The 14,695-nt window shown below is 43.6% G+C and overlaps 1 protein-coding gene across 1 annotated transcript in view; it reads left to right on the forward strand.

Annotated features, from left to right (window-relative positions):
• The window catches only part of LOC122548945 (unconventional myosin-Id-like), a 143,702-nt gene extending 137,824 nt beyond the window's left edge, over window positions 1-5,878 (forward strand). Inside the window, exon 22 of the mRNA XM_043687950.2 lies at window positions 5,631-5,878. Within this exon, the coding sequence (XP_043543885.1) occupies window positions 5,631-5,787 (157 nt within the window). The 3' untranslated portion in view covers window positions 5,788-5,878. The remainder of the gene's footprint in view (window positions 1-5,630) is intronic.
• The last annotated feature ends 8,817 nt before the right edge of the window (window positions 5,879-14,695 follow it).

Consider the following 14,695-nt stretch of genomic DNA (forward strand, 5'->3'; position numbering starts at 1 on the left):
CTCAGCAATTAGAGTCTAAAACTGTCACAAAGGTGCCGATCTCTGCCCAACGCCTTTCATGTTGATTTTTGCTCCCAAATACAGGGAAAGATCCAGTCGGACTGTGAACCTTGGGACACATTCCACAATGATGCATTAGCCAAGGCTTCTACAGCAACTAGGCTCCTGATGAATTCAAGAATTGTCTGTGGAATAGCATGCTATCATGTCTAAGCAGGATTGCACAGAAGCTAACTCTTTTCTTTGAGACGAACAGGAGGAAAAGCAGGGTGCACAGTAGTGGAAGAGTCAGAATGCTACAGCGCTTCTTTTGTGCAAAGGCAGCCTTGGATAAACCTAAGGGACAATTTGACCAAGAGGCCCTGTGATTATCTGAATAAACCCATTCTCTGAACACATTATAGAGGGAAACAGTTAAGTCTTTGACACTCTCTCTCTCTCTCTCTCTGTTTCTGTTCCTGTTCCTGTTCCTATCAGTTGCTGATTTATTTTTAAATCCACATTTTATAAGAATATGTCGAGTGACGGACAAAATTCAATCTCTACTTATCCTTTTGATAATCACTTTTTGATAAACACTGATAATCATAAAGTCACACAGCACAGAAACAGACCCTTTGGTCCAACCAGTCTATGCTGAAATCTGAAACAAACAGAATGCATTCCACCAGAATCTCTGTGTGTTTGCTTAAGAAACTTGAATCCCCTCCTGCACCTGGAATCGGGGTCGGTTTTGACTAACCAACATATGAGCGTGATTGGCTGCCTGTTCTTGCAGTGAAGTAATCCCCAACTTCCCTTCAATCATGCAGACTGGTTATATGTCACGAAACAAGACTTTCTAGTGTTGCTTGTCAGATAGAAGCCTCAAGATAGGCCAGAGTTGTCACTCCCATCGTTGTAATGTTACAGGGTGGGTTATCAACATGAAGGATAGGGGTCTCAGGTTACCATTGGCTTGGATTACCATTGTGGGACCCGAAAGGATCTCTGTAGTAAAGTCTTTTTGAACACCCACAGTAAGCCTTTTTTAAATCAAGCCAGCTGCATTATCAGAGTTAGTGAGGTGCTAAGCCTACCTTTATAGTTAGGGATTTGAGGTGCTGCAGTTTAATATGTTGACTAGACTGCTAATATAAGGATCACATTTAGGACAGTGGCATGGCGTTCAGTCTCCATTCTGTCTGAGGTAGGCTTGTGGCAAATAACATTCACTCCACACAGAGGCCATCCCCAACAAGAAAGAATCTAATCATAGTTCTTTGGTTCTCATCAGTGGGTGGCATGGTGGCTCGGTGGTTAGCACTGCTGCTTCACAGCACGAGGGTCCCAGGTTCAATTCCAGCTTGGGTGACTGTCTGTGTGGAGTTTGCACATTCTCCCTGTGTCTGTGTGGGTTTCCTCCGGGTGCTCCAGTTTCTGCCCACAGTCCAAAGATGTCCAGGTCAGGTGAATTGGCCATGCTAAATTGCCCATAGTGTTAGCTGCATTAGTCAGAGGGAAATGGGTCTGGGTGGGTTACTCTTCAGAGGGTTGGTGTGGACTGGTTGAGCCAAAGGGAATCTAATCAGAATCCGTTTACCAGAAACAGGACTAACCATAAAAATACTCTCGCTAAAAGAGCAAACCATAATCTGGCAACTTCATGGTGAGTAACTCACCTTGTAAACACTTGTCTACTGTCTACAAGGTACAATCAGAAGTGCGATGGTATACTCCTGACTTTCCTAATTGAGTGTAACTCCAACAATGCTTATGAATCAGGACACCATTCAGGACAAAGCAGCTGCTTGACTGGCACACCAACTTCACTCACTCCCTCCAGCAGTAGCACACATTGGCATTCATGTCTACCATCTACAACATGCACTGCAGAAGTTCAACAAGGCTCCCTACATAGAATCTTTCAAACCCACAACAACCACCATTTGGAAGGACAAGGACAGCAAATACATGGGAATGCCACCACTTGCAAGTCCCCCTCCAAGTCACATACCATCGTGAGTGACAACTGTAGCACTGTTCCTTCACTGTCACTGGGTAAATATCCTGGAAATCCTTCCCTAACTGTGGTGTGCCTACACTAAATAAACTGTAGTAGATCAAAAGGACACATTCTCAAGGCAAGTAGAGTTGAACATTAAAGATGTACCTCGCCATAAAGATTTGCCTAGCCAGCGATACTCACATCCCGTGAATGAATAAACTTGGGGACTCTTCCGATCGTTTTATTCATGATCAAGAGCAGACTGAGGAGGGGTTAATTGATTGTGAACAGGACATACAATTTTCTACATTGCTTGGTGGATGGCAGTACTAATGAATGCCAATAACTATATTTTTAAGCCTAATTTTGATATCAATGGACATTCCTGCACAGATCACACAATAGCGTCCTGTATGTTTAGAGAATTGTTTTTGAAGCAATGCTGCATAAACAGTTTTTTAAAATCTTTTTATGTTTCAATGAGATCATCTCTTGCTCTTCTAATTCCAAGGAATATAGGCCCAGCCTACTAATCCTCTGCTTTCGTGCCAAAACCTTCCCTGCTCAATCTTTGTTGCACTCCCTCCAAGGCAAGTATATCCTTCTTCAGGCAAGGAGACTGAAAACCACACACAGAACTCCAGGTGTGGTGTCACGGGTACACTGTATAATTGTAGCAACATATATTTATTCTTTTTCTCTAATTCCTTAGTAATGAAAGCTAACATACCATTTGCCTTCTAATTTCTTGCCATATCGACCTGTTTCATTTCTGTGTTCATATGCATGGATATTCAGGTCTTTCTGAATACACTCTGTGAATGTACCTCTAATATTCATAACAATTCCATTTCATTTACTAAAATGGGCACTTCACACTTTGCTGAACTGTATTGCATCTGCCTTTTCCTTCACCACACATATGCTTACATCCTTCTGCAATCTTTTTTTGGCTGTCTAGGCCATTTAGCCCATCGAGTCTGCTCCACTATTCGATCATGGCTGATATGTTTCTCAACCCCTTTCTCCTGCCTGCTCCCCGTAACCCTTGATCCCCTTACTAATCAAGAACTTGCTATCTCTGTCTTAAATACACTCAAGGTCTTGGCCTCCACAGCCTTCTGCAGCAATGAGTTCCACAGATTCATGACCCTCTGGCTGAAGAAATTCCTCATTTCAGTTCTAAAGGGTCATCCCTTCATTCTAGGTTGTGCCATCATGTCCTAGTCTCCTAGTGGAAACATCTTCTTCACATCCATTCTATTCAGGGTCTCAATATTCTGTTACTTTCAATTAGGTTTCCCCCATCACTACTAAAACTTTATAAAGCTCTGGTTAGGCCCCATTTGGAGTACTGTGTCCAGTTTTGGTCCCCACACCTCAGGAAGGACATACTGGCACTGGAACGTGTCCAGCGGAGATTCACACGGATGATCCCTGGAATGACAGGTCTAACATATGAGGAACGGCTGAGGATACTGGGATTGTATTCGTTGGAGTTTAGAAGATTAAGGGGAGACTTAATAGAGACGTACAAAATAATACATGGCTTGGAAAAGGTGGATGCTAGGAAATTGTTTCAGTTAAACGAGGAGACTAGGACCCGTGGACACAGCCTTAGAATTAGAGGGGGTCATTTCAGAACAGAAATGCGGAGACATTTCTTCAGCCAGAGAGTGGTGGGCCTGTGGAATTCATTGCCACAGAGTGCAGTGGAAGCCGGGACGCTAAATGTCTTCAAGGCCGAGATTGATAGATTCTTGTTGTCTCGAGGGCTACGGGGAGAACGCTGGTAAGTGGAGCTGAAATGCGCATCAGCCATGATTGAATGGCGGAGTGGACTCGATGGGCCGAATGGCCTTACTTCCACTCCTATGTCTTATGGTCTTATGGTCTTATGATCATCCTTTTAAAGCCCACTGAGTACAGATCCAAATTCCTCAATTGCTCCTTATATAACAAGCCCTTCATTCATGGATAGAGTCATAGAGATGTACAGCATGGATACAGAGCCTTCGTCCAACCTGTCCATGCCGACCAGCTATCCCAACCCAATCTAGTCCCATCTGCCAGAACCTGGCCCATATCCCTCCAAACCCTTCCTATTCATATACCCATCAAAATGCCTCTTAAATGTTGCAATTGTACCAGCCTCCACAACATCCTCTGGCATCTCACTCCATACACATATCACCCTCTGCGTGAAAAGGTTGCCCCTTTCCGATAGGAAGGAGACCAGAATTGCACGCAATATTCTAACAGTGGCCTAACCAATGTCCTGTACAGCCGCAACATGACCTCCCAACGTCTGTACTCAATACTCTGACCAATAAAGGAAAGCATACCAAACGCCTTCTTCACTATCCTATGTACCTGCGACTCCACTTTCAAGGAACTATGAACCTTCACTCCAAGGTCTCTTTGTTCAGCAACACTCCCTAGGACCTTACCATAAGTGTATAAGTCCTGCTAAGATTTGCTTTCTCAAAATACAGCACCTCGCATTTATCTGAATTAAACTCCATCTGCCAATTCTCAGCCCATTGGCCCATCTGGTCAAGATCCTATTGTAATCTGAGGTGACCCTCTTCGCTGTCCACTACACCTCCAATTTTGGTGTCATCTACAAACTTACTAACTATACGTCTTATGCTCGCATCCAAATCATTTATGTAAATGACAAAAAGTAGAGCACCGATCTCTGTGGCACTCCACTGGTCACAGGCCTCCAGTCTGAAAAACAACCCTCCACCACCACCCTCTGTCCTCTACCCTCGAGCCAAATCTGTATCTAAATGGCTAATTCTCCCTGTATTCCAAGTGATCTAACCTTGCTAATCAGTCTCCCATGTGGAACCTTGTCGAACGCCTTACCGAAGTCCATATAGATCACATCTACTGCTCTGCACTCATCAGTCCTCTTTGTTACTTCTTCAAAAAAACTCAATCAAGTTTGTGAGACATGATTTCCCATGTACAAATCCATGTTGACTATCCTAATCAGTCCTTGCCTTTCCGAATACATGTATATCCTGTCCCTCAGGATTCCCTCCAACAACTTGCCCACCACTGAGGTCAGGTTCACTGGTCTATAGTTCCCTGGCTTGTCCTTACCACCCTTCCCAAATAGTGGCACCACGTTTGCCAACCTCCAGTCTTCCGGCACCTCACCCACGACCATCGATGATAAAAATACCTCAGCAAGAGGCCCAGCAATCACCTCTCCAGCTTCCCACAGAGCTCTCGGGCACACCCAACCATGTCCCAGGGAATCCATCCTTTAATTCCTGCGATTATTGTTGCAAACCTCCTCTGGACCCCCTTCAGCACACCCTTCCTTAGATTCGTGGCCAGAAACTGCTCACAATATGCCAAATATGCCAAAAGCTTTGTACAGTACCAGCAATTTATCCCTTCTCTTGCATTCTCATTTTCTTACCTTCCTAACTGCCATCTGAATCTACACGTTAACCTTAAGAGAATCCTGAACTAGGATTCCTAAATCCCTTTGTGCATTAGAACTCACCATTTACTTTGCCATCTAAGGCACTAGAAGCACAAGATTTACCATATATTCAATTCCAAAATTTCTAATCAGGGATTTCTTTCTAACCATTCATTGCTTCCTCTTTCATCCTTCCAGGTATAAGATGCCTCTGCAGGTCAACGTCAGCAACCCAATCAATTGCAACATGCGCGGTAAAAAACGCACAGTGTTGGTGGAGCAGAGAATTGAACAAACGCAGCCCGACTTCAAGAAAAATCATACAGGCTTCACATTGTTCTGGCCAGGAATATAGCACTCATGAGACTAAGGATTTCAGTTGTAGCACACTGAGTAATGTCTTTATTGTGATGTTTTTATATATAATAAAAGATTCAAGTACTTTCCATTCTGGTGAATATTCTGTCCTGGGAAATTAGTTTTCAAATTTTACAGGTGATCATGTGCATGAGTGATAGAATCATACCATAAAATGGTTACAGCACAGCAGGAGACCATTCGGCCCATCCAGTCTGTCCCCTCTGACTGAAAGAGTAAATTCACTGGGAACCTTCCCTGCAGCTGTACAATGCTTTTCTCTTCAGGCGCTACTCCAGATCCTAACTACTCACTGTTTTTTAAAAGTATTTTCTTCTCATGTCATTGTTGGCTTGTTTGCCAATTACCTTAAATCTGTACGTCCTGGTTCCTGACCGTTCTACTAAAGGGATATAATTCTCCCTGCATAGTCTGTCCAGACCCCACATATTTATGCAGACATCCATCAAATCTCCTCTCAACCTTCTGTAAGAAATGCAACCCAAGCTTCTCCCATCTATCCAAGCAATGGAAATTTACCACTTGGAATTAGTCTCATAAATCTTATCTGCACCACCTCTGAATCCTTAACATATTTCCTATAGTGTGGTGCCCAGAATTAGACCCAAAATTCCAGTTAAGGCTGAGTCCACATTTGATACAGCTTTACGTAACTTTCTTGCATTCATACACTCTGCTCGTGTTGATGAAACCATGGATCCAGATTTGTGCATGAGAACCCTCCATGTCCGTGCACTCTTTTTGGAATTGTATCCTCTATTTTATATTGACTCTTATCATTCTTTTACCAAAATGTATCATTTCACACTCCTCTGCCTTCATCTGCTACCTCCTATGATAAACATATACATATCGTATTATAAACTTTCAATGGATACTTTATAAAGTTTGGACCTGAGCTTTTAAGATAGCTACCACAAATCATGTGATTTTTTGGCCTTTGGACTACAGACAGTATCAGGTCTCCAGCAAATACCTAATTAAATATGGATGTAGTCAATGGTGGATTTCAAAGATTTTATTGCTTAAACTAAAGATAATAGAGTTTCCCCACTGCCAGTTACAGTGGTGATTTAATTCCCAGCTAATGTTATTACCAAACAATTCAGTTCCCAGACTGTAATCTGGCTTGATAGATCATGTTTTGTAATGGTTTCAGTGAGGTGGCCTCTCACCGAGACAGCAGTAAAGTTGTAGAGTTTGTTTTAACTGTAAAACTGAAGCTTATTTATTAAAATAAATGAAGATAAATTACCTAGTTACAACACAAATTCAAAGAGCTTTAAACACACAGTAAAAGTATAATCCCATGAATCACAAATCACCTCTCTACAAATTTTTTAAAAATGTTTGCACAGTACCCAACAACAGCTCTTGTTCAGTGCTCACCATAATCCTTTTTTCTAAAACTGATAAGTTTAAGGTAACTATGACTTTAACACCTCATCAGTGTTTTAGATTAGATTCCCTACAGTGTGGAAACAGACCCTTCGGCCCAACAAGTCCACACCAACCCTCTGGAGAGTAACCCACCCAGAACCATTTCCCTCTGACGAATGCACCTAACAGTACAGGCAATTTAGAATCAACTAGGAGAAAGTGAGGACTGCAGATGCTGGAGATCAGAGCTGAAAAATGTGTTGCTGGAAAAGCGCAGCAGGTCAGGCAGCATCCAAGGAGCAGGAGAATTGATATTTCAGGCATAAGCCCTTCTTCAGGAACCTGAAGCAGGCAATTTAGAATGACTAATTCACTTGACCTGCACATATTTGGACTGTGGGAGGAAACCCACGCAGACACGGGGAGAATGTGCAAACTCCACACAGAGAATCAGCCAAGGCTGGGATTGAACCTGGGTCCCTGGTGTTGTGAGGCAACAGCACTAACCACTGAGCCATGTTTTATCCCAACACTGCTGGTTTGGTGCTCTCTTTAACTTCTTACTCTAAAGCAATCTAGTTTTACTATTTACTCTCCTTACCAGGAGTACTGCTCAATACAGATATTTCCATGCAAGGACTTCACAGAACCACTGAAACCAAGTAAATCTGAAACAAAAGTCTGTCTTTCTATGTGAGTTTTCCTTATGCTTAAAAAACATCTCCCAGTCCAGAAATTCCTAACAGAAAACTTGAAATACAATTGTCTAACTTGCTAGGTCATAAAATCCTGAAGTCAACAAAAAAAAATTAATGTTCCAAAGTAGGTTTCACAAGCTAAACTGACTGATGGGTTAACCAATAATTCAAAACTTAAAATAATATTAACAATATGTATAACTCACATAACTTATATCACAAAGTTACATATTGGACTGGAGGGATAATCAAAACCCAATGGTCACCACTGATTTCCAATGGTATCACAACAGCTCCCCACAATCTAGACTGCCTGAGCCCCAGGAATGTTAACCTATCAGTGATGTGATCAAAACTGGGTTCAGGGGCTGCATTCAGCAAATCCATTGGAACTGTCAGTCATCAGACAGTCTGGGAACGAGACTCTGAAACTAGCTGCAAATCATGAACCAACCGAGGTATTTTCCTTGCTACAGTTTCAAAATTCCACGAGAACCAACACAACAGATATTTGACTACAATAAACCTCACAACCTACAGTAAATTCTTCTCTTCAAATTTAAATCACCAAATCTATTCATTAAATCACAAGCTTGTCATGTAGAAGCCTAGGAATTGTAAATCAGAGACTGAATTAATTGTAAACTGTAAAATTGAGCTATATTTATGTATTGTGTGTGAGAGACAATAAATCATCTTTTTTTTTAAAACTGATGACATATTGCTGCAGAATTATTTAATTGAAATACATTCTCCAAGGGTGAGAAAAGCAACACTTCTTTCTGTCTAAAGCATACTGATTATAAACTGTAAGAGACGCACATACATTCAATCTGTGCTTTATATCTTTGCCTATCCCACTAGCTTGTGTATATCCTCTTGATGTCCAGCACCATCCTCCTCAAAGTAGTCCTCCAACCCCATTCACTCCAAATCACCTATGTTCTATTTTGAAGAATCATACCAGACTCAAAGCATTTAATGTTGTTTCTCTCTCCGCATGCTGCCAGACCAACTGAGTTGCTCTGACATTCTCTGTGTATGGGTTCACATCAGTGCAGGCACTTTCGTTTTTATTCCATAAGCTTCAACTTTCCAGAAAAACCTAATTATCTTATGAAATGCCTTTTGAAATCCAATTGACCAAATGATTTATTGTCATCATCAGCCTGTTTTATTACCCAACCAAAAACTCAAACAAATTTATTAAATACAATCTGACTTTAACCAATGTGTTGGTTTTCCTTAATTGATCTATAATTGTCTCAAGTGACTGTTAAATTTGTCTTGGATACTCAAATTTAAAAACTCTCCTACAGAAATTGACCTGTCTGTAGATGTTCTGCTTATAGTCTGACCTCTGTTTTGAATAAGGTTTTGCATTTTCAAGTCATCAGTTCACTGTCATCTTCCCCTTATCCATTTTGGGAATATCCTACAGCCTGGTATTAGAACCATGGAAAGAGAAAATAAACAAGTTGGAAAAGGCCAAGCTTTGTTTTCTTATGATGACTTTTTTAAAAGCTCCATATCGCCAGGAGGAGCTGAAGATCTACCTGAGATCCAGAAAACTGTCCCTAAGCTTCCAGGATCCAGGCTTCCTGTGATCACGGTGGCATATCACTTCCTTAGGCCCAGGTTGCCTCCAGTGTTTGTTAACACTGTCTGCCCAAGAGTTAAGCAGCTCCATGAGAGCAAGCTCACAAATGGAAGATTGGAAGATGGCGAGTCTTCTGACCCAATACAAATGGAATTTAGCACATTTAGGTGTTAATGACAACTTCTTTTGATTTTCTCCACCTTTCTTACCAATACCTCCCACGATGATGATCCTGAGTTCCGCATCGTGGACACATGAACAGGAAGCTGCTCGATCTGGGATGGCTCTGGAACTGGTACCAACAATTCCAAGAAAATACTTCACAATTTCTGTGACTGTGCAATATCTGCTGAATCAGAGCTGACATGCAATGTAACTTAAGAGAAAGTGTGGACTGAAGATGCTGGAGAGTCAGAGTTGAAAAGTGCGGCACTGGAAAAGCACAGCAGGTCAGGCAGCATCTGAGGACCAGGAGAGTCAACATTTCGGGCACAAACCCCCTTCATCAGGAATGTAGTTGGGGAGGGGAGCTGAGAGATAAATAGGAGGGTGGAGTTGGACAGGGTTAAGGTGGGTGGGAAAGCGAGAGGTAGATGAAGGTGGGGGGTGTGATTGGTATGGTTGATCGGATAGGTGGGAAGGAAGATGGACAGGTGGGACAAGTCAGGTGGGCGGTGGTGAGTTGGACGGTTGGATCTGCAATGAGGTGGGGGAAGGGGAGATTTGGAAACTTGTGAAGTCGATGTTGATGCCATGTGGATGAAGGGTCCTAAGGCAGAAAATGATGCGTTTTTCCTCCAGGTGTTGGGTGGCTTAGATTTGGCGGTGGAGGAGGCCAAGGACTTGCATGCCCTTGGGAGAAAGGGAAGGGGAGTTGAAATGTTCAGCCACAGGGTGGTGGGGTTATTGGGCATGTGTCCCAGAGATTTTCCCTGAAACATTCCGTAAGTTGGCATCCTGTCTCCCTGGTGTAGAGGAGACCACATCGAGAGCAACAATAGATGAGGTGGGTGGATGTCCAGGAAAGTCTGTATCGGATGTGAAAACATCTTTTGGGGCCTAGGACAGAGGTGAGGGAGAGATGTGAGTGCAGGTTTTACATCTCGTGCGACAGCAAGGGAAGGTGCCAGGAGTGAACCTAACGAGGGAGCCATGGAGAGAATGGTCTCTGTGGAACACAGATAGGGGTGTGGAGGAAAATAGATCTCTGCTGGTGGAGTCTGATTGGAAGTGGTGGAAATGGCAGAGGACAGTGCACCAGACATCAGTTAAGGTGAGGACCAGAGGGTTCTATCCTTGTTGCGGTTGGAGAGGTGAGGTTCAAGGGCGGAGGTGCAGGAAGTGGAGAGGATGCCCTGGAAGGCATTGTTGATCACTTGGGAGGGGAAATTGCGATCCTTGAAGAAGGAAGCCATCTGGGATGTCCTGGAGTGGAATTGCTTCTTTTGGAAGCTGATACAGTGGAGGTGGAGGAATTGGGAGTAAGTGATCGCATTTTTACAGGAGAGGGAATGGGAGGAGGTGTAGTCCAGGTAGCTGTGGGAGTCGATTGGTTTGTAATAGAGGTCCGTGTTTAATCAGTCGCCAGAGAAGGAGACAAAGAGATTCAGGAAGGGGAGCGAGGTAGATGGTCCAGGTGAACGTAAGGTCAGGGTGGAAGATGTTAGTGAAGTTAATGAACTTTTAAACCTCTTCATTGGAGCACGAGGTGGCACCGATACTGTCATCAATGTAACATAGGAAAAGATGGGGGATGGTGCCAGTGTAACTGCAGAAGATGGACTGATCCACATATCCTACAAAGAGGCAGGCATAGCTGGGTCCCATGCAGGTGCCCATGGCTATCCCTTTAGTCTGAAGTAAGTGGGATGATTCAAAGGAGAAATTATTGAGGGTGAGGACCAGTCCAGCCAATTGAATGAGTGTGTCAGTGGAGCGGTACTAGTTGGGTCGGTGGGAGAAGAAGAAACAGAGTGCTTGGAGGCCTTTGCCATGGTGGATGGATGTGTATAGGGACTGGATGTCCATGGTGAAGATGAAGCGTCGGGGGGCTGGGCAAGCAAAAGTCATGGAGGAGGTGGAGGGTGTGGGTGGTGTCCTGAATGAATGTGGGGAGTTCCTGGGCCAAGGGGGACAGGACGGTGTCGAGATATGAGGAAGCAGGTTTGGTGGGAGAGGAGTAGGCAGAGACAATCATTCAACCAGAGGAGTCAGGTTTGAAGATTTTAGGTAAGAGGGAGAAACGAGTGGTGCGGGGATCTAGGACTATGAGGTTGGAGGCTGTGGATGGGAGATCGCCTGAGGTAATGAGGTTGTGGATGGTCTCGGAGATGATGGTTTGGTGATGGGAGGTCAGATCGTGGTTGAGAGCGCAGTATGAGGTGGTGTCTGTCAGTTGGTGCCTGGCTCCAGCAGTATAGAGGTCGGTGTGTCAAACTACTACTGTCTCCCCCTCCCCCATCCACTGGTTTAATGGTAAAGTTGGGGTTGGAGTAGAGGGATTGGAGGGCTGCGCTTTGCAAGGGTGAGAGGTTGGAGTGGGTGAAGGGGTGGAAAGGTTGTGGCGGTCAATGTCACGGCGACATTTGGAGGTGAAGAGGTCGAGGTCAGGTAACAGACCAGGGTGGGGTGTCCAACAGGATGGAGTATGTTGGAGATGAGAAAAGGGGCCCTCAGAGGGTTGGTGGAAGTCACAGTTAAAAAAGTAAACACAGAGGCGAAGGTGGCAAAAGAAAAGTTCGATGTCACAATGCAAATAGGATTCATTGACCCGGGAGCATGTTGGGATGGAGATGAGGTGTAATGTAGCATAGACTTGTTCTCACACCATGCGACAACTTCAGTCTTATGATCAGCATGAACAAAACTGAATTCATCTGCCAGTCTGTTTCAGGACAGTACAATTGCTTGATCATGTGTATTAGGCCATACTGCTAGTGAAATATCAGTCTGGAGTATATTGGGCTATGAGTGTCTACACATGCATTGACTCTGAAATAGTTTATTCCTTGCCCCTAACTAAGGCAGAAGAGTCACTGGACGTGAAACATGTACTCTTTTTTCTTTCCACAGGTGCTGCCAGACCTTCTGAGTTTCTCCATCAACTTCTGATTGATTGAATGATTGATTGATTTATTGTCACTTGTACTGAGGTATAGTAAAAAGCTTTGTTTCCGAACAGATCACAGTAAGCAAGGATGTATGATCAAAAATATTTAGGCAGATGCATACAGTGTTACATTGCCCAGGCCGTGCACTAGGCGAGATCAGCATTAGCAAGATCAGCATTATTTGAGGCTAGAGAGTCCATTCATCAGTCTAATAACAGCCAGGAAGAAGCTGTTCCCAAAGCTGCTGGTGCGTGTGTTCAGACTTCTGTATCTTCTGCCTGACGGAAGAGGTTGTAGGAGATCATTCACCGGGGTATGAAGAGTCAGTGTTGATGTTAGCACTTTTCCACAGCAGTGAGCCATGTAAATGGAGGCCATGGATGGAAGGTTGGCTTCCGTGATGGTCTAGGTTGTGCATACTATCTTGTGTAGTTGCTTACAGTTCTGGGCAGAGCAGTTGCCAAACCAGGCCATTGTGCACCCGGATAGTATGCTCTCAATGATGCATGTGTAGAAGATGGTGAGGGTCCTTATGGACATGCCAAATTCCCTGAGCCATCTGAGGATGAATAGGTGTTGTTATGCCTCCCTGACCATCTCACCTGCATGGGAAGTCCAGGATAGGTTGTCGGTTATCATCACTCCGAGAAACTTAATGTCCTCCACCCTCTCAACCTCCGCTCCATTGATGTAGACGGGGCCACTGTGTTCTCCTCCTTTCTTTCTGAAGTCAATGATGAGTTCTTTAGTTTTGCCAAATTTGAGACAGAGATTGTTGTCATTCCATCACATCACCAAATTCTCCATCGCCCTTCTGTATTTTGACTAGTCGTTGTGAGATATCAGTTCCTCTATGATGATGTCATCAGTGAACTTGTAAATGGAATTTATCAACACAGTCATGGGTGTACAGAGAGTACTGTAGGGGGCTGAGGATGCATCCCTGGTGGGCTCCAATCTTGAGTGTTATTGAGGTGCAGTTACCTATCTTCACTGACTGCAGTCTATGGGTCAGAAAGCTGAAGATCCAGTTGCAGAGGGCAGAGCAAAGACCAATTTCTCGGAGTTTTGAAATCAGTCTGGAGGGGATAATAGTGTTGAAGGTGGAGCTGTAGTCGACAAGCTGTGCGCTGATGTAGGAGTCCTTGTTGTCCAGATGGTTCAGGGATGAGTGTAGGGAGAGGAACATGGCATCCACTGTGGACCTGTTATGTCAGTAGACAAATTGTGGGGGATCGAGACAGGCTGGGAGGTTAGAGTTGATGTGTGCCATGACCTACCTTTCAAAGCACTTCATGATTATTGAGGTCAGAGCCACTGGGCGGTAGTCACTAATGCACGTTGCATGTGCGTTTTTAGATACAGGGATGATGGTGGTCTTCTTGAAGCAGGTGGGAATATCAACTTGTAGGAGGGAGAGGTTGAAGATGTCAATGAATACCTCCACTAGTTGGTCAATCAGGATCTGAGTGTTTGGCTGGGGACACCATCTGGGCCCATTGTTTTCCTTTAGTTGACGCTCAGGAAGATTTTGTTTTTGATCGATCATAGCAGTCACCTATATGCCCACCACAATCTTGCCAATATCACTACACCCCAGTCAGATAACATACTGGACAAGGTCACCTTTGCCTTGGACAATGAACAGACACTGACTGCCAGTGACCAACCAAACTCATCCTTTTAAAAGTGGGCTATCAATTTCTGGGAAGAAGGAATTAGGTGAAAAGTTGAGAGAGTGATAAATGTGTGTTTGAGATGAATGAAAGAAGCAAGCTTGTTAAATGTTGTCTTCACATTACATGCCATTCCTGTTTAATGTTTACCATGCAATTCCCTTCTAAGAAAAATTTTGTTAACAATTAAAACTTTACCTATGAGTATAGATTGAGATAGTCAATTTCTTTGTAACATAGGATGCTTTTATTCTGCTGGAAACAGGGAAGTGGACTTTGTGGATCTGCAATAATTCACAGTTGAATAGACGGGCTAAAATAATATTCTGGCTATGTTATTAGAATAAAAATACAGGGTTGAATTTTACCAGAAATCAGCTTAATGACTTTCACAACAGGATTCTCTCTGTGATCCCTAATA

The sequence above is a fragment of the Chiloscyllium plagiosum genome, unplaced genomic scaffold (genome assembly GCF_037043375.1).
Source record: "Chiloscyllium plagiosum isolate Xiang-an unplaced genomic scaffold, Cpla_swu_hap1 HiC_scaffold_4, whole genome shotgun sequence".
In the NCBI taxonomy this organism is placed as follows: domain Eukaryota; kingdom Metazoa; phylum Chordata; class Chondrichthyes; order Orectolobiformes; family Hemiscylliidae; genus Chiloscyllium; species Chiloscyllium plagiosum.